Source organism: Podarcis filfolensis (genome assembly GCF_964270895.1).
Source record: "Podarcis filfolensis genome assembly, chromosome: 10".
Taxonomy (NCBI): domain Eukaryota; kingdom Metazoa; phylum Chordata; class Lepidosauria; order Squamata; family Lacertidae; genus Podarcis; species Podarcis filfolensis.
This window is the reverse complement of record NC_139612.1, coordinates 51,121,128-51,146,351: the sequence shown is the minus strand read 5'-3', so window position 1 is coordinate 51,146,351 and position 25,224 is coordinate 51,121,128. Positions and strand designations below refer to the sequence as shown.

The 25,224-nt window shown below is 42.9% G+C and overlaps 1 protein-coding gene across 3 annotated transcripts in view; it reads right to left on the bottom strand.

The window, feature by feature from the left end:
* The window catches only part of SLC41A2 (solute carrier family 41 member 2), a 43,956-nt gene extending 21,717 nt beyond the window's left edge, over positions 1 to 22,239 (bottom strand). Inside the window, exons 1-8 of one of the 3 annotated variants that reach the window (XM_083574113.1) lie at positions 21,791 to 21,985; positions 15,039 to 15,145; positions 13,463 to 14,205; positions 10,806 to 10,913; positions 9,790 to 9,861; positions 6,711 to 6,855; positions 5,973 to 6,119; positions 1,226 to 1,373 (exon numbers count right to left, since the gene is read on the bottom strand). In XM_083574113.1, the coding sequence (XP_083430239.1) occupies positions 1,226 to 1,373; positions 5,973 to 6,119; positions 6,711 to 6,855; positions 9,790 to 9,861; positions 10,806 to 10,913; positions 13,463 to 14,020 (1,178 nt within the window). In that variant the 5' untranslated portion in view covers positions 14,021 to 14,205; positions 15,039 to 15,145; positions 21,791 to 21,985. Of the gene's footprint in view, positions 1 to 1,225; positions 1,374 to 5,972; positions 6,120 to 6,710; positions 6,856 to 9,789; positions 9,862 to 10,805; positions 10,914 to 13,462; positions 14,206 to 15,038; positions 15,146 to 21,790 lie in introns of all 3 variants that reach the window. The other 2 variants (XR_014539166.1, XM_083574114.1) reach the window with 2 other exon arrangements.
* Positions 22,240 to 25,224: the final 2,985 nt, after the last annotated feature.

Below are 25,224 nucleotides of genomic sequence, written 5' to 3'. Positions count from 1 at the left end.
CTCTATGAAATTATAGAAACAGATCTACCAAAAATATTACGGGTTCTTAGCATTCCTGGAAGAGAAACGATTCATTGATTTGTGGGAGAGCTGCATAAAGGATCACTTAAAACATTAACATAATTATAATTTATTGTAAATTCTTCCCCCCAGACCTGAAAATACAACAAAGTTTGGCCCACAAACCAGTTCCAGCATGCAAGTCAGCAGTTATAGACTTGTTGGTATGAAAAACACAAATAATACATTTAAGTTCCACGGATTTAAAATGGACAAGATGAAATGCCTTCCCTTGTGAGGTGTGCCTGTCTCCACCATTATTAACTTTCAGGAATCTGAACACATTTTTGTTTACCTAGGTGTTTGGTCTCTGAAGAAAATTGAGCCTATCAACCACAAAATCATCGGATGCAAGAATGTTTTAAATTGTAACTACTGTATTTTCCCCATGTATAAGATGATGCTTTTTGCTAAAAGAAATTAGGCAAAAATTGGGTGTCGTCTTATACACAGATGGTGAATGCGGGGGGGGGGACGTGCGATTAATGGCAGCAGCAAGCAGGAGATTGGCAGTGGCGACTGGGCGGGTGATTGGTGGCTGAGGCAAGGCCTGCTGGCAATTGGCTGTGGCTGCGGCAATTGGGCAGGCGATAGGTGGCTGTGGCAAGGCAAACAGGTGATTGATGGCTGCAGCAAGTGGGAGGGTGGGCTGTTGGTGGCGGCGAGTGGGCAGACAATTGGCGGCTGTGGCGAGGTGTGCGATCAGCAGTGGCTGTGGCAAGTGATTGGCAGTGGCGGGCAGATGGGTGAGCAACTGGCGGAAGTGACCTCCCCAACCCCACCAAAAAGCTAAACAACTAAATTTCTTAATTTTGGGTTAAAAAAAAATAGGGGGCGTCTTATACACCAAAAAATATGGTACTTTAAAATGTTTTTCATTGCAATTGTTTTTAGAATGGTTTAGCTGTTTCAGAATGTTGTTTGCTTTGTTTTTGCTTTGAAATTGTGTTATTTGGGGAGGAAGGGCAGGATATAAATTCAATGAATAATAATAATAATAATAATAATAATAATAATAATAATAATAATAATACAATAAAGTGCAGCTTAATTTTCCCAATGAAGTCAGTGGGACATAAATGTACTTAACTTCAGCTAAGCTCTGCATATTGTTGGGTCCCTTAAAAAATATATCCTGTACTCAGCTATAATGCAATTTACTTACCTGCTTATGACCATAGCAGTTATAACGGGCTCCCACCCTGAATAGAGGACAGTTCTTGTAGCTGGGTGTTTAGCAGCAATTACAATCCACATAGGAGTCAGAGCCAAGAAAAAGGCACCAGCTAAAGGAGATATATAATAATATTTCTCTGCAATAAATAAAAAAAACCCAGCATGTTTATTTGTATTTTTATTACAGTTTTATATATTATTCTTATACCATATTAGAGAAAATAATACCCTACAATACCTGTCGATTGCAAACCTTTTACTCCTCACACCTAAACAAATTTATAAATAATTTGGGGTATAAATAAATTTGGGGTATAAATAAATTATTATTATTATTATTATTATTTATTGGGAACAATTCCCATTGTTATCAGTTAGGCCTCAACTCCAAGAAAGAAAGCTTAGGGCAGGTTTCCTCAACCTCAGCCCTCCATATGTTTTTGGCCTACAACTCCCACGATCCCTAGCTAGCAGGACCAGTGGTCAGGGATGATGGGAATTGTAGTCTCAAAACACCTGGAGGGCCGAGGTTGAGGAAGCCTGGCTTAGGGCGTCAGTCTCAGGAATCTTATTTTCTGTTTGAATAATTAAAATTTGTGCCACAGACAATTTGTTCTACAAATAGGCATTCTAGTCCTTTGTTGAGACCTAAAGACAGCAGCAGTTTGGGATCGTGCTTGATACATGCACCAGTGGCAAACCTAAAGCATTAATAAGTACCGGTACTGCCAATCATATTTTAAATACAGGTTTTTTTGTAAAATTAATTTAGAATTAAAAACACAAGTGAATATGAAATATTCTGGGCGCAATTATTCATGCAATTGTAATTTAGCTCTAGCAGAGCTAGAACACAATTAGCTCTAGTAATAAGAAGGATAAGTCTCAAAGCATTTCAGTATTAAAGAAGGCCAAGAGAATATCTGGTGTTAAGGACTGCCTGTTTACTTTGCACAAATCCATTCTCATCCGTTCACTGTGACAACTAAATTAATTGTTTCAGTAAGAGGTACTACAGAATTATTTTGGTATTTTTAGAAGTCTTAAAAGCGGTATGTGCTTGGTTCTTTATTTAATCTCCCAACCTTCCATCTGCGCCTCTTCTTTCTAACTATGCAAGAAGATGAGCTCACACATCATGATTGCCCAGTTTATTCCAGTCCAACGCCATATGGCCTCTGAACCACAATCAAGCCCGTTTTCATAACTGTACATTATACTATAACAACAGTGCTGTCCTAGTGAATTATTTTACTCAGCTGGGCCTGTTCACAATTTAGCAAGAATAAATTAACAGCAATGAGATACAACACAGGAAAAAAATGATAGGGACTTGAATGAATGTTTTGACATCAGAGCCCGCAGTGATGCCCATGGCAATCTTCCTCTCCTTCCAGGCAACACAATGAAGAGGCTGGGAACTGGAGCAAAGCAGTCCAGTAAGCTTAAAACCATTGTGGGAAGAAAAGAAGGTGCAATTGCCTCAAAAGGGTTCTTGAGCTGGGGAAGCAAGTGAATCCTATAGCAAATATTCCTTGTTCATGAGCAAATGATCTAGAAGTATGATGCAGTATCAGCAACAACATGTGTAAGTAATCTTATTAATAGCTACAACAACCCAAGGACTAAGATACATCAAAAGGCCATATTTGTGATTTAATCCCCTTCAATGAATACAATTACCTATCATAATGTAAAGGTAGAAATGTTACTTTGCATTCATGGAAGAGTGTTGTTTCCCCCCAAAATACATTCTGCACAAGAATCTCTGCTTCTACTAAAATCAATGACAAAGTGAAAAATATGCGCCACAGATAAGCACTTTTCAGGTTTTCCTGTTTTGCTCTCATAGAATCAGACTTTCAACAGTGCTGGCTGATAGTCCCTGGACCTGGTGGGGCAGCCTGTGGCCAAGTAGGTCTTGTAGGCAGGAAGAGAAAGATCATGGATTATAGCAAGCAAAGATACACACTCCTCACCTCTCCTGCTGGAAACGGATGAGATCTGATGGGAGCGATTATTTGCAAGACTAAGCAGAGGAGATGGGCAGAAACATCTAGGAAAGGTCTTAGTCACAGCAAAATGTATTAATAATGACTGTGGATTATGGGGAAAAGACTGCAGGACTCATAATCTTGGAAGGTCTACATCCCACTGCGCCCAGCAAAGGAACCTCAAGTGGACTTTAATCGAAGACACATTTAACTTGGTAGTTAATTCCATTGATTCTCAAACTAAAACTTCTGCAGCTATCGTTTCAAAAAGATGTCCAAATTATAGCCCAATAGAGCCCTCTAGTGTTCCAAGGGGATAATCACGCAGATTTATACTTTATTAACCAAAAAGAAAAAAAGGATTCTAACATTACTCCAGAATGCAATCAAACTTGTTACACAGAACAGAACGTTTTCAGAAAATTATCTTATCATCTTCAGAGCAGCAAGCCCAATAAAACATGCACTCACTTCCCAAATGCCAGCCATGATAGATGGATGGAAAGTATTTGTTTGTTCAAGGCACTGGGACTCAAAACAGAGGGCCTCAGCTCTAGGACCAAGGCACCTTACAAAGCACTGCGGCGTTTTGTCAGAGGAATGAACTGCTAGCCTGCGGGCTTCAGTACTGCTACTGCAATGACAAGAAAACGGCTGTACAGCTAGTAGTAGAGGCTAGGAAAGACAAGTCTCAAACGCATGTGGCTAACCTGTGTCTTTGGACTACAGCTTCCATCATCCCTGACCACAGGCCATTCTGGCTAGGGCTGTTGGGAATGGAGTCCAGCAACATTTGGAGGGCTTTGGTTAGTCACTCCTGGTCTAAAGGGTCCCACCTGTCCCAGGAATAAGCTTCCACCATAAACCTACCAAACCTTGACACTTTTTGGAGGCTCATCTCTGAATTCCTCCTGTCATTTGAGGTCTGGGGCATGGAAGGCGTTTTCAGCAGTGGGTGGCCCACCAGTGACTCACCTGGCGCAATTGAAATGGTCTCATTCCCATTCCAGTGTCAAACAAAATCCACACATACACACATTCACAGACTTTTAAATCTGGTTCCTTTTTTTGCTCTCTGTGACTTGTCTGTAAGCTGCATTTTATGCTATTGTTATCACACTTTCAGTTGTTTTATTTCTTGTTGTGAATTGCCCAGGGAACGCTGTTCTGGAGTAGCCTATAAATATGGTAAACAAAGCTTCTGACTGTACAGTGGAACCTCCAGTTACGAACTTAATTTGTTCCGGAGGTCCGTTCTAAAGCTGCAACCATTCTTAACATGAGGTGCGCTTTCGCTAATGGGGGCCTCCCGCTGCTGCTGTGCCGCCAGCGCACGACTTCTGCTCGCATCCTGGGGCAAAGTTCGCAACTAGGGGCATCTCCTTCCAGGTTAGCGGAGCTCATTACCTGAAGCATTCGTAAGGAGAACGGTATGTAACCCGAGATTCCACTGTAGCCTAGTTCCTCAGTTTGAGCAACTCATACTGGGACACAAACTGTACTCGTCTCGTACTTTCTTGCTTACCTGCTTTGATGCTCTGCCTGCTTCCCCACTGAACTATTTGCCTGTGTGGTACCTCCTTGTCTCCAAACTGCTAACCCTGACAATTGCAAAGAATGTTTATTTTTCCAGTTTAGACAAACTCTTAATTGGCATAATAAAGCATTATGGGGAGGTACAAATTAGGATCCAACAGAAAAATAATGTAGCGCACTAAATATATTTCACTGCAGTGCTTATGCTGTCTGCATTTTGGTTTGTATTGCTTACAATCAATTTGCTTTGCTATGCAGCCGCTCTTCCTAATCTACCATATCTAATGTGCATTTTCTTTTCTCCCGTATCTGCACGCATTAGGCCACGCTTGGGTAATCGGGATTACCAAATGCTAAATACTTTTCCTCTGCATCTTCCAATCAACATTGCAATATCTGACTCCAAAGAGTTGAGAGAGCTCCCAGTTTAAAAGGGTCTGGGCTAAAAGGGAGGGAGAACTGATGGGGTGGCAAGGGGAGCAAAGGGGAGACAAGGGGGCAGGAAGAGGCCTTTAATCTAGTTACAAAGAATGGTCAAGTTCCTTCATGTGATTATCTTCATACACAAACTCTGCATGTGGGATGCTGCACAAATATCGATTATGGTAATAAAAACTGCATGTCAAGACTGTCTTACAGTTGTTGTTGTTGTTGTTCTGTAGATAGTTGTGTGCCCTGTACAATACTATGGATCGAATAATAACCCTTTCTGTTCCCTTAGTAACATTGTGTGATAAGGATTAAGCGTAAACTGCAATCTTTAAACTTTAGAATAGTGGTTGTCAACCTGTGGGTCCCCAGATGTTGTTGGACTACAACTCCCATCATCCCTAACCACTGGTTATGCTGGCTAGGAATGATGGGAGTTGTAGTCCAACAACAGCTGGGGACCCACAGGTTGAGAAACACTGCTTTAGAACAAAAGCTCTGAGCCCCGATGACAAAGCATCAAGCCAAAATAACAGGTGAGTTAAGCAGCTGAATTCAGCAGTAGAGCGCAGAGGCCAAGGTGGACTACTCTGCCCGCCTCCTTTGTGACCTAACGAATTTCAAGCTCCCAACTAAACTAACTCAATAAACAACAACAAATATGCAGGTAGAAAGCCATGGGGGGTGTGGGGGGATGGATATTCAGCATATTGTTCACATATGCAAATATTTGCCTGTTGGGAGATATTTGCCTTTCAAAAGCACCACAATACTCACCAAGGCAATCATAAAGACCCTGACTTATCCAAGCAAGTATGGCAAGAGTGATAAGGTCTCCAAAGCTCGCTGCAATGGGTGTTGCAACATTGTCAGGATTTATGCCAGTCTTCTTTGACCCAACGATAACTCCAACCATTATTATTCCTAGAGCCAAGAGAAGTAGAAAGCTTATCAGTCTCATGCTGCAATTGTAAGAATGGAAAACTTTAAGAAGTGATCAAATAAAAAAAGGGGGGTGTTTTTCCAGCTTAGTGCAGTGCTCCTGTTTAATTTACATCCTTCTCACCATCATGTTAAAAGCAGCTCTACTTATTAGAGCATGAATACTTGCTTTTTTACAATCATTAAAAATTAAATGGTGTAAATTCCAGAATGCATGTTTGCACAACTTGAGCTGAATTTGTAGTTATTATTACCTCATATGCTATTCATTCAAATGTTTCCATCAACAATCCACAACTTAACAAACACGTGAGATAATTTTGTAAAGACCAGACAAAGAACATTACTTGACTAACACTCAAGATTTTTTTAAAAAATCCACTTATTAAATGCAAGTTAAGCAGTCTCTGGAAAATACCTTAATTTCTATTCTATTTCTGGCGGGCTAGAACACAGGTGGAATGAAACTATTCGTCTAAACAGTACTGTATGCCTCGTTTACGCTGCAAAACTGTTGTTTATTAGAACTGTTTTTGTATTTAAGTACTTTTTATAACATAATGTTTCTTTTACCCTGTAAAAGCGATGCTATGAAGGCTGTTGCTACACTGCTAGAACACAAGAGGACTGAGTGATCAAGGCGGTATTTGCCTTCAGGAATCCAGCCCAATATCACGGCTGCCACGGCTGCCAAAAAGCCAACTACAGTTGCTTGCACCTAAAGAAGTGAAGATAAAAATGAAAATTGAATTTGCATCACAAGAATTGCCTTTGTATAACCATTCTGCTGTACAAAACATTTACAAATGATGAGGAAATCCAAGCAACTGCCAAGATCATGGTAGAACACCCATGAGAGATGGGCTCTTTGTTCTAAAACCAATTTCCTCAGCATCAGCTTCCAAAATGGGCAAGGACAGAGCTGCCGTGTGTACAGCCAACTGCTTCATTATAGCATTTATTGATTTTTTCTCTCTTTTTTTACTGAGTTTTATAGACAAGAATAATGTTATACAAATAAGTATACCAAATTTTCCCATGTCATTTGTATATCACAAAAATAGCATAATAAATGTGGAGTGATATCTACAACATATGGTTCATTATTAGTGGTCAATGTGTAAGTTTTTGGTTCATGAATTGGTTTAAACAATTAGGAAGGAAAGAGGGGGAAGGTATGTGGGGTGGGATCGAGTGGTTATGCTTCTGTTCTTCTACTTAGTGTATGTGTGGGGTTTTGTGTCAGCATTACTTGTATGAGTTTTCTTACTATTCGCTTGTTGTATTTCCTTGGTGGTGAGAGAGGTTGGGGTGGCTTAGGGTGTGGTTGGTTGTCTTTGGTTGGCTGTAGTGAGAATTGTTTTTCTGTGTGAGCGGGGGGGGGTGTTTATTGTTTATAGCACACGGAAAACTGGAAGAATACTACAATGCTTCTACATTTCATTTAGCTATTTACTTGTTTATTTATAGTCTGCCTTATTCCCACAACTGGAACTAAGGCTTCAACATGTCCCAGTTGAAGAAGGCTTGAGTTAATTACAGCTTTCTCTTTAGCAGACACCAAGCTTAAATGAACTGTTCTATTACAAAATAAAATAAAAATCCATGCTTTGGATTCAAGAAGCCTGAAGAATTTCACCATGCTACTGAGTTGCTGAATGTAGGTTATGAAAGGGGAATGGGAGTTGCAAAGGTAAGTAAGATCACAGGGCTAAATTAAAAATAACTGGGGTGCATTGGCATGGAGAAATCTAGGTTGGCATCTATTTGTCTCAAGAGACAATGGAGTGCGCCTCTGGGGCTGAAGTTAAGGCAATAGAGAATCACAGTGCCTGCTGTGGCTGCAGAGACCTGTAACTCATAACTGCTGCCTCCCACATTGCTTTTGCAAACCTGGGCAGCGTATATGGAGGTCCTGGGCTGCTGAGACAACAATACTCCCCTCTCGGCTTCACTGATGTTGTCCAAAGGAAAGCAGAGCAATAAGTTTGGCACCAGCTTGGCTGCAGGAGTTCCAGGAAGGAGGCGTATAAGGCACCATCCACCGGTGTTAGGGACTCCGGATTTCTCTTCCCCTTGTTTTATAGAGGGATCTGATTTTGATTTGAGTTATTATTGCTTTTCTCTTCATAGACACACAAATCAGCTTTGAAATTAAAAATGTGTGCAGTCCAATCGTAACCATATTCCCTCAGAAGTAAAGCTTACTGAGTTCGATTGGGCCTATTTCCTAACAAGTGTGGTTAAATTGCAGTCTAAACCATTAAAATATATGGAACAAATAATTATCTTAGAAAGGTCAACATTTTAAGACCACAGCAAATAAACATATTTTGGACTAGAGCCAGAGAATTCATTTTTGAATGGCCTAAGACTATATTTTAAGAACAAGTAAAGGTAAAGGTAAAGGGACCCCTGACCATTAGGTCCAGTCATGACCGACTCTGGGGTTGCAGCGCTCATCTCGCTTTACTGGCCAAGGGAGCCGGCATACAGCTTCCGGGTCATGTGGCCGGCATGACTAAGCCGCTTCTGGTGAACCAGAGCAGCGCATGGAAACGCCGTTTACCTTCCCGCTGGAGCGGTACCTATTTATCTACTTGCACTATGACGTCCTTTCGAACTGCTAGGTTGGCAGGAACTGGGACCGAACAACGGGAGCTCACCCCGTCGCGGGGATTCAAACCGCCGACCTTCTGATTGGCAAGTCCTAGGGTCTGTGGTTTAACCCACAGCGCCACCCAAGTAGGTACTAAAAAAAACTCCCTTAAAGATAAATCATCAGTCTCAATGTACTGAGACTGCACTGCAGCCAGTCCAAGGCACGGCAGGAGACTTCGAACTGAGGTAAGACTTGCTGGGGATCTCTGTAACGATGCTCCACAGCTCTGAGAATAATTACTCAAATCTGACTACAAGTGCTATATGAATAGTATGCAAACTCTCAAAATCCTATGAACATTAATCTCATGGGAAACAATGCCCGAGTCATCTGACTGCAAGAGCTTTGTACGTGTCAGCAAGTTGGAGTTAACACTTTATTAGCAAGAACACCATGTGTCAGAGTGTCAGGGCTAATGAGCACAACAGCTCATCCCCAGTAGGTCTTGCCCCATGGATCAGTTGCTGAGACTGAAAGTCCCTGCCTCCCCACAGCCGCCTAAGCACCCTCTTTTCCAGGGTTTTTTTTCCAAGCAACTGGAGACTGTGCTCGCTTGAAGCTAACATCTCCTCCACCTTTTTCATGCCTCTTCTGGTTCTGCGAGACCAGAGGGGAGAGGAGTTCGTCGCAGAGAAGCCGAAGACACCTGTGACCCCTCACCTGCTGGACTCATCTATGCTTCTTGGCCTCCCTCCCCCCCTGCTTCAGCTTCTGTCTCTAATTCTAGATTCCTCTCTGTCACAGACTCCCCCAGCTCACTAAGCCCTGTTACTTCTTCAGCTTCCGACAGCTCCTCCTCCCAGTCTTCTCCCTTTGACCACTCATTATTGTCCTCCAACCAGCACTCCCTGGGCTCCCCGCCTTCTTCCCTTGGGTTTCCCCAGCTGGTTCCTCCCACCATTCCTCTGCATCCAACCAGTCCATGACATCTTGTATCCATGACAATGTGTTAATCTGCAATGGCTTTTTAACACTTTTATGAATCCTTACCTGTTTTAAGGCCAAATTACCAATTATTAAATTCCACTTCTCAATGGGTGAATCCATTTTTCCAACATTTACCTGTAAAAAAGCACAAAATGTGTTTTTAGCAAGTGAAAAATATTGCCTTGGTAGTAATTTGAAGAGTTCAACTATCGCTTTCTACCACAAACATTTTGTGTGCTATAACATCATTTCATCTCAAAAGTATATGAGTTGTGTGCATGTTTCTTTAAAATGGAAGCAATGATCAGACTTTAACTGTCAATCCAAAAGTGCCAGGGGAGTGGAGAGCTACATACCGTCTGTATACCGTATCTTGTCAAAAACTGCTTTGTGTTTAAAGTAGCATTATTAGCATGTAGTGTAGAATTGCAGTTTTTTTATTTGTTTGGCAGCAGCTGGTTCATAGGAATTATATGAAAATTGTGCTAATTATAAGATTGATGACAAAAGACATAAAGCATGGTTATTCTCCCCCTCGTGACACTGTTCTGACTGTTGTTTGACTGTTCAGAACCTTCCCTTTAAGTCTCTCTCTCTCTATTCTTATTGTTTGAAATATTTAAAGGCAGACTTATGTTTAAATGATGCAAGAGTACTTATTTTGCACAATTTTAAAATCATTAAATTCTTGCATAGAAGTAAGCAGATGACCCGAAAAATATTTTAATACCTCCCAAACTAAAGAACTGCAGAGTATTTTATTAATTAAATGCACATCAATGCACATTTTGAATAACTATGCACATAGAGATATGTGAGGATAAAAAAAAGATTGACGCCACCTGACTTCTTCCAACCAACCTGACAAAAGACAGGGTGCAATGCACTATGAAGGGCACAGGACACAAGGGGTGGTTTGGGGAAATAGGGTCAGCACACCAGTCTATTCACTTTTTAACTGTCACTTGCCTATGATAATTGATGGTGGATGCTGATCTCAACAAATGTTGCAGATGTCCCTGTGTAACAAGAAACCGCTAATATCAATACCCCAGCCTTATAATGCTTCACATACTTACAGCTGTTGACAGCCGGGATGCCAAAGTCATTTCCAAATTCCCTTTCAAACCAAGTAGTGCAGGAACCAAAATGAAAACTTCAGTAATGTTTTTGAACACTTCCCAATGCTATTTGACAAATGGAAAGCATAAAATAGATATATTAAAAAAACACAATAAAATAAATGTTTTAAAAATAGTGACACAAAATTACATTTATTGGAAAGGGTTTTCTATCTAGATATTACCAAGGGCAGAATATACTTTATATTCATGAATCTCAGTAACTAATAAAGCCAAAATCAGTTCAGTATCTAATATATTTTCCCCAGTATCAGTACCATCAACAGTACAGAAACATTCATGACATATCATAGCTGAATACATAAAGCTGTTGTTTCCCTTGCCAGTATTATGTAACTAGCATATCAAAAGCCCAAAGACTGTAACTGAGTAGCTAATCTGCTTTGATATCTCAGTGGGACTTGCAAGGAAAAGAAGTATCATGGCCTTTCTCACTGCCATTAGTTTAGCAGCTCGCACTGATATAGAAGAACAGCTCGTTTTAGCAGTAACACTGTCTAGCATGCATTTTACAGGCGTCAAAAAGAATATAATGGAGGGCCTTGTGGGAGCCTTGCAGAAATCAATATATACTACATCCATATAACCTTTTTTGCTATCGAGATTACCCAAATAAAGGTAAACCTGGCGTGGCTTGTTATTGAGAAGATCATGCTAGTTCTTTGTAATGACTGTGTTTAATGACCGTGTTCTTTTCCAAATGCTTCCAAACTAACTCCTTAATTATTTGTCCTCAAAGCTTCCCAGTTATGAACACAGCTGACCAACAATCTGTAATCTGGATCTTCTCCCCACACCCCTTTTACAGATCCAATGTACCACATATGCGCTGAGTGTCCCAGCACATCCAGTCCCCTGGTACATTTCAAAAATTATAGCCAAAGACTCAGATTGCATCTTCAGGTTCCTTAGGTGTAATTCATCTTGCCCTAAAGATTAATTCAATAGGACCAAAGTAGTTTAAATAACATACCTTAATTCGATTTCCAACCAGCAAACTGAGGAATTTGAAATATAAATGTGAATATTTTGTAAGATAGCGCTAGGAGTTTGTGGGTGCCAGACCCGTCTAATTAATCCCTGGATTCAGCAAGTGCTCAAATCTGGTCAAGCCAAGCTAGCTTCCTGTGAGGTGTTAACCTGGGTGATGAGCTTTTAAAGAGAACAGGGCCCTCAACAGATAAAAGCCGGAGTTTAGAGTAGAGAGTTTGATGTGTGGATGTGAGAGAGATGTAAATAATAATAATAATAATAATTTATTATTTATACCCCGCCCATCTGGTTGGGCTTCCCCAGCCACTCTGGGCGGCTTCCAACCAAATATTAAAATACAGTAATACATCAAACGTTAAAAGCTTCCCTCAACTTCTTGGTAAACGAGAAGTAAAGTGGCAAGCTGGAGAGAAAGAACATGATGTGTGATTTCTGTTCGAATCTAAGGCCGTATCCATGGGAGGAAGAAGACCCTTTTGAGGTGTTGATGCTGTCAGCCCCTCCATCGCAGGCTCAGGTTGTACATGTGTGCAAGTAAACCATATATCCTAAAGGCACCACAGTCTCTGCTGAGTCTCGTTCCCAAAAGGAAACACAAGCCCTTGGAATCTTGCACTGCATGGAGACTGGAGTGGCGTCCAGTTGATATTAAAGATCCTGCAAATATAATGGCGCTTGTGGTGTCCCTTTACACAATTTGCCTGGCTTTGAAAATTCTGCCTTTGTGCCAAATGACCTCATTTCCTCCCTACAAATTCTAAAGCAGCGAAAATGGATTTTAGAGGTGGGGGTGGGGGAATAAAGCTTCACTCAGTGAAGTGGGTAGACTAAGAAAAGGAAACTAGAAAAATGGCGTGACTAATATCTTGTTCAACATGTGCTGAACATAAGTTTATTACAATGTAAAGGGAATTGGGGTTGCTCGTGCGTAAGGGGGCTGCTGCTCTAGGCAACGTTGTCTGGCTAAACCTTTCCCTGGCTGGACAGCCCTTTCTCCGTGGCTGTGTCAGTCACTGGCAGAATCCGTCAGTGGGCGTTTCCTGAACTTCTTCCAACATAAAAGCTCTTTGACGCCAAGTCTCCGCCTAGCCTCTCTGCGCGGAAGTCTTCTGCGCAGAGTGGGCGTGGCCAGCGGAGGTCCTGGGCTCTCCCCGCTGGTCTCTGTGGAAGAGTCTTGGAGCCATCTCTCCGAAGTCCTTCCCTGCTCCCCTTTCTTCCTGGTGTCACGCCAATTTCCTTCCCCAAAGGAAGTGTTCTCTCTCTCCCTGCTGGTCCCTTCTCCTGCATCATTGGGGAGCCTTACCTCCACTCTTGGCTCCGATGGCAGTTCCCTGACATACAAGGACAATTAACCTCCTGAAACTCATATGAACCTAAGTAACATTTGAGAACTCAAATCACAAACAAAATCTTCAGCTCCCTCTTGACTACAGAAGAACCCACTCAGAAGTTGTGTGTGTGTAAGTAGCCTTACATAACGAACAAACAACATTACAATAAAACAAGAACACGTACTTCAGCCTTAATATAGAGGACCATATTAAATGTCAGAAAAAAAACCAGAATGTGTACATTTAAAGCCATACTTAGGAAATACCAACCTGAACAATATCCAGAACCATCCCAGCAGATACTGTTCCAAAGCCTGCTAGCAAAAATGGTACCAGTATCTGTAATGCCATAATGCTACTAGATTCTTTTGGCTGTTTTTTGCTGCCTTCCACAATGGTATCTTCTTCACCATCACTAGATACGTTGTTGTCCTGCAGCATAATATCTGTTTCTGACATGTCCATTCTGTCTGAATAATTATATCCTGCGAAGTTATCATACTTTGGGCTACAGCTCGATGAATTATGTCCATTGCTACCATTATGAAAAGTTGATTCTGAGAAATGATGATAATCCATGTGCTGGTCAGTCCTAACACTGAAACCATGCCCTAATGGCTGTAATCCATCTTGCCAGAGACCATTCACTTTCTTATGTCTTTCTTCCTGGTTTTTGTGATAAACAATTGGAACCATACTTAACAGCAGGTTCAAGAACTTGTCAGACTGAATTGTATTTAGATTTATAGTCCAATTTACAAAACTTTCTCCATGATAGGCTTTATCATTTGTTTTCTTGCTGACAGATCTTCCTTTACAGTTAGTCATGCTGTTTCAAAAATATTGTTCTGATGATTGCTTCAGATCCCAGGGAAGTTTAAATGATGCATCAAATGGTTATATAGAGATATTTGATTTGATACAGCCGATCACGTTGTGAAGTTGTCTGTTATGTAGAAAGATTTCTTTTCACTAACTTTTGGTCTTGAGCAATTTCGCAACAAAGCTGGGATCTAAAAAGAACACAGTAAACATGTTAACACGTCTGCCTTTTTTGGCTTCTAAAACTTGATAGCACAGGCATCTACTCCAAGGAAGTTATATGTTATAGCAATGCTATTATACTGTTTTTTTGTTTTTTAAAATGTATTTTTATTAAAGATCTTCTGTTGTAATCTTAAATCATTCTCAGTCATATGGTGGCACAACCCCAGCAGCAAAATGGGAAGGAAATGGGTGGAATGGGAAAAAAACCCAGCTTGGTTCATATCTTTTCCTTCTGCAAGACAAAATCCTGATTCTCCTGCAGTCATTCTTCTCCACTTCCCTGAAGCACATCAATATTTGTCTCTGACAAAGGGCTTGTCCACAAATGCTTGAGTTTGACCAGGCATAGGCAAACTCGGCCCTCCATATGCTTTCGGACTACAACTCCCATCATCTCTAGTTAACAGGACCAGTGGTCAGGGATGATGGGAGTTGTAGTCCCAAAACATCTGGAGGGCCAAGTTTGCCTATCCCTGAGTTTGACTTTGAATCTCTGGCTGTAGAAGTCCCTCACTCTAAGCATTTGCTATCTCCCTAACCTGGTGAGACACTTTAAATGCTTTCTGGTAGTTATGCTTGTACCTTCTGTGTGGAAGAAATTATGGAATTGTTGAAATGACTTTATCATAGTGCTCCTGCTACCACTGCTTGCTTTCTGAGGCCTTCTAAGCATTGGTAAACACGGGGGCAATGTTAGAAGTGATGTGGTGATAGTTACATGGTGATGATGTTGCCAGATACTCTGTGGAAGTGAACTTTTTCACTACTTTGATAGAGATTTCTTTTCTATTTCTATTACCGTGCTTTTGATGTTCTGTTGAGAAGCACAGGGTGCCAATTAGCTACACCAGTATAAGCTCTGGTGTAATGGTGGTCATGTTAAACTGGAGCATAAGATCATTCTGCCTAAAACACAACAACAAGGAAATGATGATGATATAACATAATTTGGGTGAGAGCCACAGCATTAGTACTAAGATACAGGAGTCGGTCAAATCTTCTAACATGCCAGTTGGCACCACAATTGCATATTATTGTCTGAGTCTTTGAAATTATTCATCATTCTGGAATTATTCAGAGTTTCTGGGAGTAACCATTTCTATTTTTCGTAAGTATTAGTTTGTTGTAATGTGTATTTTTTTGAAATAAATTGAATTAATATCCTCAATTACTACTCCATAAATGTTAGTACTCTCCTCAACATCTACTTAGCTCTCCTTTCGTTTTGTTTTTAAAAGTATTTTTGGCTAATAATAGAAGTGACGGAAACTTGCAGAACCACTTTACAAACCTGTTCATTGGAATGTTCTGCAAATGCAACAATCTATCTTGCCTCTTTAAAACCTCCAACCTAGTAAATAAATACATGGACCTGTAGTTAAAAGATATTTTAAACAGAAATCTTCAATTTTAGCAGTTGGAGTAAGCAATACCAAAAAAAATGTGATAATGGAGTCTGACGGGAGTATAAAACTGCTCCATGCTAAAAAAATTGTGCATAGTGTAGTTCAAATGATTTCACACCTACCATGTCTCTTGGCTTATAGAGTATATGACTGATAGGTCTTGTTAAGTCTTTATTCTTCCTAACTGCCTAACTGGATTATCAATAATCACATTGTCTTCATTAAATATTACTCATAGCTTAGGACGCTTAAAGTATTTTGCTTACTCAGAACCTAACAGGCTGCTTTCATACTTGCAAAGATCAGCAAATAGGTACTTAGGATGATGAGGCATAATGGTGTCTGCGTTGACACAGTGTTAGAAGGGTCCTACGGGAAAACCCATTATGCCAGTTTTTACAAAGGGCATAATGTTTAAGAATGGTAGCTATGTCTACAATGCAGATGATCTTGTTTCACTTTGCTGTATTCCTTGTTCTTTGTTGCCTACAATATATTTTCCTTCTACTTGCAACAGAATTTCCTTCTATTTTTACTTGCAAAAGTAAAAATAAAATGCAAAAACACAATATATTTTCCTTCAGTTGTTTACACTTTCCCAGCTCCCAAACACGATTCATTGTCCAAACAGCTAATTGCACAACACGTGTGTGTAGAATCAACACATGGTGGGGTGGGGGTGGGGGTTGTGCCTTCTGGCTCTACGCATGACCTCTGTACATTGATCTGAGCTTTGCACAACCTGCATTCTTGTATTACAACTTTTCAGAGATGAATTCTGAATTGAAAGTTGGAAATGTTATTGTACTAGGAGCAGCAAAGGAGGGAGGAAAATAGAGGGAACATCTGGGGGGTGAGAAGTCAGCTTTTAAATTTGTATTCATTTGTATTAATTTGCTGACAAATTTGTTAAAAATTATGGAAAACCAAGGGACGCGGGTGGTGCTGTGGGTTAAACCACAGAGCCTAGGACTTGCTGATCAGAAGGTTGGCGGTTCAAATCCTCGCAACGGGGTGAGCTCCCGTTACTCAGTCCCTGCTCCTGCCAACCTAGCAGTTTGAAAGCACGTCAAAGTGCAAGTAGATAAATAGGTACCGCTCGGGCGGGAAGGTAAACGGTGTTTCCGTGCGCTGCTCTGGTTCGCCAGAAGCGGCTTAGTCATGCTGGCCACATGACCCAGAAGCTGTATGCTGGCTCCCTCGACCAATAAAGCGAGATGAGCGCCACAACCCCAGAGTCGGTCACGACTGGACCTAATGGTCAGGGGTCCCGTTACCTTTACCTTTATGGAAAATCAATAAAAAATAAATGACAACTTTTCAGAGAAACCTAGATAGATTTGCTTAATTGCTTTTGCTCAATGGGTGAAATTCTTCTTCCACGAGAGACAAAGACTCAACTCAAATTACACCAAATCATAGTTTAGAACATGGGTAGGCAAACTAAGGCCCGTGGGCCGGATCCAGCCCAATTGCCTTCTAAATCCAGCCCGTGGACGGTCCGGGAATCAGTGTGTTCTTACCTGAGTAGAATGTGTCCTTTTATTTAAAATGCATATCTGGGTTATTTGTGGGGCATAGGAATTTGTTCATTCCCCCCCCAAAAAAAATATAGTCTGGCCCCCCACAAGGTCTGAGGGACAGTGGACCGGCCCCCTGCTGATAAAGTTTGCTGACCCCTGGTTTAGAACTTCCAAGTGCACAATCTATTTTCATTTCCTCTCTGCTGCGCTATCTCCTCCGCCCCCCCCCCAGCCATCTCCTTATTTGCAAATAACATCAATTTCTTGAGTGTAGAGCAGCAGGTGGAACAATGGTTTGCAAATTCAGACAGCACACCAAACCAAAGTTGGCATAACTAAAACCAGGCCTTTGGCTGATTAACACTCTATGGCCTTTTAAATGTGCTTGTGCGATGGGGGTTACTGGTTTGTTTTTGGTTTTCCGTGATGTATTTTGTGTTCTCATTTTGTATTTTTATGTTGTGAACTGCCCTGTGATCTTTGAATGAATACACATTTAATAAATGATAATGATTAACAAATTTTGCCTAATGTCTGAATTCCGTCAGTTACTAAAAATCCTGTATCCATACTCCTAACTTGTATTGACTTCAAAGCGACTCGAGAAGCATAACTGTGTGGGAAGTTCAGTCAGAGGGTGTCCGCAGTAAATCATCGTCAATGGAATAGCATTAACAATAATAACATTAGCGAAGGAGATCAGACCAAAGATCTATCTGGTAGCATTCTGTTCTCACAAAGCCCAGCCAGATATGTACAGGAAGTCCACAAGCAGGAAGTCCACAATAATGTGCTCCTGCTCTATACTAACTAGACATAGAGTATCTGCCTTGCTTGCATGCATGCATAAAGTCCCATGTTTAATCCTGGGCATCTCCAGCTGGGGCTGGGACTCTTGCCTGAAGCACTGTACAGTTGCGACCAGTCAATGTAGATGATATGGAGCTAGATGGACCAATGGTTTGACTCAGTGTAGGGCAGCTTCCTATAATAGAGGCGCTCATCACCTTGCCAACAAAGGTCCATATAGTTAAAGCTATGGCTTTCCCAGTAGTGATGTATGGAAGTGAGAGCTGAACCATAAAGAAGGCTGATCGCCGAAGAATTGATGCTTTTGAATTATGGTGCTGGAGGAGACTCTTGAGAGTCCCATGGACTGCAAGAAGATCAAACCTCTCCATTCTTAAGGAAATCAGCCCTGAGTGCTCACTGGAAGGACTGATCGTGAAGCTGAGGCTCCAATACTTTGGCCACCTCATGAGAAGAGAAGACTCCCTGGAAAAGACCCTGATGTTGGGAAAGATGGAGGGCACAAGGAGAAGGGGATGACAGAGGACGAGATGGTTGGACAGTGTTCTCGAAGCTACGATGAGTTTGACCAAACTGTGGGAGGCAGTGGAAGACAGGAGTGCCTGGCGTGCTCTGGTCCATGCGGTCATGAAGAGTCGGACACGACTAAACGACTAAACAACAACAACAAGTCCATTGATAATTTGGAATGCCCCATTCTGCACATTTACAAGCTCTGCAATATCCTTTAGAGGTACTAATGGTTGTTGTTCTCCTCCCCCCCAATTGTTTTGAAACAAAAATGAACTATGTCAACCCTGACCGAGTACACGTCTGCACGTTTCCAACGTCAGTCCAAATGATATGACCTCAGACTGAGCTCAAAAATCTTAACACTGGTTGAGATGCATATGTAGATAGGAATCAAGCACACCATCTTGTTTGTATATACTTGTGGAAATTATGTGGAAATGAAACCGTGACATCTTGCTAGTAGAGAACTCATTCTCCAGGTGCCTACCATTATACAAGTCAAAACAGTACTATCCTCTCATAAAAGGGAGGTTGTCAGCAGGCTTGGGGAACCACAATGCTTGCAGAAGTATAAATATCACTTTGGGGGGGGGAGCAGGGGGGGCCCAAAGTGGTTAATGATAAGTGAGTATACACAGCGGGCATGTAATGATGGCTGAGTGTTGAAAAGAAGAAAAATGGAAACTGGGAAGGAATGCAAGAGGGAATGCCTGTCTGTCTGGAATCCTGAATAGGAGCATGCCACACACACTGCAACCTTTTGTTGCAGGTACAAAGTTACTGATAAAAGGTAGATATGACAAATTGGCATAGAACAAGTAATTAATGCACGCTTGTAGTTTGCTCTTACTGTCTGACACCTCATAGTACATAAGTCACCTGTCACAACCAGAAGCCACCAAAAGCAAGGAACTCATGTGTGCCAGTTTGAAATACTGTCTTAAACAGGTTACTATCCTTATTCATAATGAATGTTTGACTTTACAGCAAAGCAGGGACCAAATGTTTATTACCTGTCCAAAATAATGAAAAGTAAATGTATTTTCGGATTTAGATAAACCAGGAAAAATACGTAAAGTTTTATTTTAAGTTTTTATTCATATTAACCTTACTCAAGTGCAACAATGAATGTTGTAGTGACGGTGAATACAGTAGCATCCTGGTTTTGTAAGTTTGATTATCTGCCAAATAACAGTCATGCAGGGTAGTGCAAACATAATTACAGGGCTAACTTAACCACTATCTACAGAACTGAAAACTCAGTTAAATCATACTTTGTTAAGATTTAAGCATTTGTGAGCCCCTTCTGCTCAAAATAAATTGTGAACTTAGCAAGATTCCTAAGCATGCTACTTAGCTTTGACAAAAAAAAAGCACTATTCCCAACTGCACAAAAATACAACATATTCTAAGGAATTTAACCATTCACAGTGTATGAGTTTCAAGGGTGCAGCAATTAAGGCGGAATAGCAGCAGCTACATCCCCATGCTGCCATTCTGTGTACCTGCCTTTGACCCATCATGAAAGTAAGTATTTGTATATATGAGAGATAATCAGGGGGCACTTAGTATAAGATTTGGCATAAACCTATGAGAGATTTAGGCTGCAATCCTAGGAGTAAACTGCATTGAATTCAATAGGCTTACCTCTGAGTAGACATGTATAGAAATGCACTGTTAGTCAATCCTCCATTAGCTGTCTCTGTTGTGGCTGACATCACGAAGATGACATGGAGGAGACCTATCCACTATCTTGCTTCCTTTCCACCTAATTCTGTTGCCGTCACTGACATGTATACAAAACATAGCTCAGGATCTTGGGGCATTACCATTGCACTTCTGAGACTGTCATTACTCACACAGTGTGCAATGATTTGTCATTCCCATAAATAAAAATGACTGTTTGACAACTTTTGTAAAAAATAAATAATTTTTTTTTTGCTTTTCTGTGTTTGTCTTTTATGGCTGCAAGCTCTCTTGGGAACAATTTATGTGGGTGCTTAATTTAAACAGAAGCCTTTCAAAAGTAAGCTCAGCTTGAAAGTTCCCCTGTTTTTCTCTGCCACCCATTATCTAATGATTAACAAAAGACAGCATACCAAAGCTGCTGAATGAGGTGAATTGTTTTTTTTTCCAAATTCCTATGTATATGAAGGAATTGGTTACTTTGGTGTCAAATTCAGGTGAAATTTACCTGGCTAAAAAATTATAGGCATCTGCTTTCCAATCTATTTGAGGTTGATATCCTGGATTCATATTTACTGACACATCAAACAGGTTCCACACACACAAGGTGTACTACGAAGTTAGCCTGACACAAATCTGTGGCACCAAGTAATAACTGCAAACAAATATTGATGGATATTGTCATACTATTTACCTTGGCTGTTTTTAATGCTTATTCCATATGGCGCTGTTTATTATATGGAACTCTTGGATATCTACTGTTTTATACTAGCAACAGCCAACTATTTCTTCTCTGATTCTCATTTATTTTTCAAAGTCATGTTGTTTTGTTGTTGTTGATTGTTTAAATTCTATTTAAATATATAGATTGAACTTTCTAGACAGTCCGGGATTGCAACTAATACTTTCTGAATGAGCCTAATTTTCACTTTGCATCCTTGAACTCTGCCTTCTGCAGCAACTTCTGGGTGAAATTACAAAGGCAGATCCTACATTTATAGTTATGCACAGCCATCCACTCTTGCCTTAACGTCATTAGCATTCACAAACTGAAGCGGTACAACTGAACTGCAAATGACAGCAAAACCAAACACGAAACTAGAAAGGAGAAACGCCCAGCGCCTTGGTAACATCAGCAGATGCAATAATCTTAACATTTAGGTGGTGACCTATTTTTGTAGCACTCCGGGGAGCCACTTAAGAGACTTTGCCTTTTCTGCCCAGCTTATTCCACCCCAAACCCTGGGGCTGGAAACAGAAATAAAACCAGCATATGAAGAGGACGCAATAGTATTAAAAATTTCTCAGGAGAGTGGAAAGGGGCGGAGGGGAGGGAGCTAGAGGGATGCTCGGGATGAGGAAATGCTATTCCAGTTTAGCCATAATGATTTAACAAGGTGGGGGAGAGAAAGTCAGGCTGGTGAGGAAGGAGCAGCCAGCCTGCCAGCCGGGCCCGGGGCTGCCTCGGAGGCAGATGCCGTTCTTCCTTCACTTCCCCGCGGGGATTCCCTTCCCTCCATCTCCGGGGGTGGAGGAGGCGGCGACGGTGGCGGCGCCTTTCCCGCCCTTCCTCCGCATCTCCTTCCCTACCCTCGGGCCACCCGCTCTCCTACCTGGGCAATGGCGAACCAGGGAGGGGAGCTAGCCACCCACGGCAGCAGCAGCAGCAGCGGCCGCCTGCTCCTCCGCCGCTCGCCTCCATCCTCGCCGCCGCCCGCGCCTCGCGCACAGGAAGGAACTTGCCAGCGGCCGCCGAGGAGGCAGAAGCAGCTCCTCCGGGTAGAAGAAGCGGCGCCGCCTCCGCCGCCCCACTGAGCACGCGCGGCAGAGGCCGGGGGAGAGCGGGGAGGGGGGCGGGCGCGCAGGCAGGCGGCCGCTGATGTGGCCGGGCGTCGCCGGCGCTCGGAAAACTCCTCAGCGCCTCCACGGTGGGGGCCGTGGGAGCTCCAGGGAACCCCGCTCCGCGCAGGCCGGAGCAGCCCGCCTCGGAGCGCCAGGAAGCGCCGAGGGGCCCGGAATGGTCGCTTGCGGCTTGCACGGGTAGGGCCCACCCTGGAAAGACACGGGTTCCTTCGTTCACACGTTCCTGGCACGCGACGCGCGCCTAGGAGGAGAAGGAGCCGCCTTCTATTATATAACTAGTTGGTGTGTGAAGACGAAGAGTGCATGGGTGGATGGGATTGCAAGCAGGCAGCATCTCTGAAAGCGGGGGTAGGGGCAACCAGACGCCCTCCTCCAGCATGGCCAGTGGTCAGGGAGGATTGGGGGTGTAGTTAGGCAAATTCCCCTCAGACACAAAATGGCACACGTGTCTATACAGTGGCGAACATTGATGTCTCAAATTTCAGCGGCGCCCCTCTGCAAAGCTAAAATCCAGCACACCCACACCCACCCTACCCCTCCACCTCTCGCCTTCCGTTGGCTGTCACAGTTGTGGCGCCCCAGAAGCTCCATACCTTAATTCATTGAGGATTAATGCGAGATGGCTAATAGTCATGATGGCTTTATATTTGCTCTGGTATCAGAAGCGTTGACTCTCTGAATACCAGTTACTGAGGAGCATGAGAGTGGAAGTGCTGCTGTGCTCATGGGTACACTTTCCCCATTTTCAATCAACCAGGGATACTCTAAAAAGGAGAGTACTGGTTATGAGAAAATCTGGATTGAGGGAGGGGAAACTGGGGGAAGGCAGTGATTTGGAGGAGAACCATCATATGGACAGTGGAGAATTAAAGGTGGTTACAGGAAGCTTACTATCAACATTAAAGGACAGTATGAATGGGCCCTTAGATGAAAAGAAAGCAGTAAGCCTTATATATCTCTTAATCACTGGGAAATCATTGGGAAATTTTCAGTGCACTCCTGCCAGACGTATGTTTCCTAAACCACTGAGCTTCTTGGGCTTACCAATCAGAAGGTCAGCGCTTCGAATCCCCGTGATGGGGTGAGCTCCCATTGTTCTGTCCCAGCTCCTGCCAACCTAGCAGTTTGAAAGCATGCCAGTGCAAGTAGATAAATAGGTACTGCTGCGGCGAGAAGGTAAACGGAGTTTCCGTGCGCTCTGGCTTCCGTCATGGTGTCCCATTGCACCAGAAGCGGTTCAGTCATGCTGGCCACATGACCTGGAAAGCTGTCTGTGGACAAACGCTGGCTCCCTCAGCCTGAAAGCGAGATTAGCACTGCTACCCCATAGTCACCTTTGACTGGACTTAACCGTAAAGGGGTCCTTTACCTTTTTTTTTTCTCCAGCTTTTTCAATTTTCAACTCAAAAAAGAAAGCAAACAACCCAAAATGATAAATACGTTCTGAAAAGTAAGAGTGCTGGAATAAAAATGCAGAAATGAGAATATTGGTTTTCCCCAAGCCCTGGGGAAAGGTTCTAAGAACCATAGCTAACTCCTCAGGTAGAACTGATTTAAATTACCTGACCTCCAGAAAGAATGCATTAAAACGTGAGTAGTCATGTTTGTTGCATCATTTAATTCTTGGTTCAAGGAGGAAGTTCAGATTACTTTATTAATAATTTATACTATGTGTTTTTCTTTGAGCAGAGACATGCTAAACAGAATGATGAAACAGTTTAAGAGTACCATGTTCATTTTCAAAGGTCACCACGGATGGTTGTGTGTGGCAGGGGGTGGACTTTCTCCACTGGTAAACTTGCTAACCACTCTGGCTTCTTCCTGCTTCTGTAACTTTCAGTACCTTTTCCCAACTACCGTATTTTTCGCCCTATAGCATGCACTTTTCCCCCTCCAAAAATGAAGGGGAAATCTGGCTGCGTCCTATGGGGCGAATGCAGGCTTTCGCTGAAGCTTAGAGAGTGAGAGGGGTCGGTGCGCACCGACCCCTCTCGCTCTCCAGGCTTCAGGAACACATCCACAGCCTAGGCAGCCCTGCGGGAGTTCCCGCAGGGCTGTCTAGGCTGCGGATAGCAGCCTGCTTCCCGGAGCGTCGGGCACCCTGAAAGCAGAGCATCCGGCGCTTCGGGAACACATCCGCAGCCTAGGCAGCCCTGCGGGAGGTCCCGCAGGGCTCCCTACGCTGCGGATAGCAGCCTGCCGCCCGGCACGAGGGGTGCCCTGAAGCAGAGCGCCCTGCCCGCCGGGCAGACATCCGCAGCGTGTTGGAGCCCTGCGGGAGTTCCCCGGAGGGCTCCCCACGCTGCGGATAGCAGCCTCCGCCCGGTGCAAGGGGCGCCCTGAAGCAGAGCGCCCCGCACGCCGGACAGACATCCGCAGCGTGGGGAAACCTGCGGGAGTTCCCCGGAGGGCTCCCCACGCTGCGGATAGCAGCCTGCCGCCCGGTGCAAGGGGCGCCCTGAAGCAGAGCGCCCCGCCCGCCGGACAGACATCGGCCAGCCCCACAAGCTTGGGGGACAGCCACCATCCCGCTGTTCCTCGACCTGGTTCGGTTTCCCCGACCTGGTTTTGGGGGGGAAATAAAGGGAAATTTTTTCCCCTTTATTTCCCCCCCCCCAAAAAAAAACTAGGTGCGTCCTATGGGACGGAGCGTCCTATGGGACGAAAAATACGGTACTTATTTCTCCTTAATGAAAAAGTTCAAGAGTGAAAAGCTTCATTCCTCTGTTTTGCATCACAACTGCAAAACAGAACAAAAAAGCTGGCACGCCGAGCCAGCAGCAAGTATTTATGCTGTTGGCAAATTATAAAGATGCATTTGCTTGCACTTGTGAAAGCTTTATTGGCAACAAAAGACAACAGTCAACAATTCTTTACTTATTTTAGGTTTAGTGTAAAATACACTTCCCTTGGAAACATCAACTGGCATAGCTGAAAATAATAATCTTACAGTGTTTTTGGCTGCGTTATCTGGCCCTGATCCAGAGACTGAACAGCAGTACACCGCGCACCTGCTGCTACTTAGCAGCATTGGAAGACAGCCTTGCCAGCACCAACAGTGAGATACATCCCCTTCTTAGTGATCAGCTTCACTGCCAGACCACTGGTATTCTATGGGTATGAGTATAATCCCATACCAGTAGAAAAGGTGGTGGAATTATAGTGGTTTTATCTGTATCCTCCA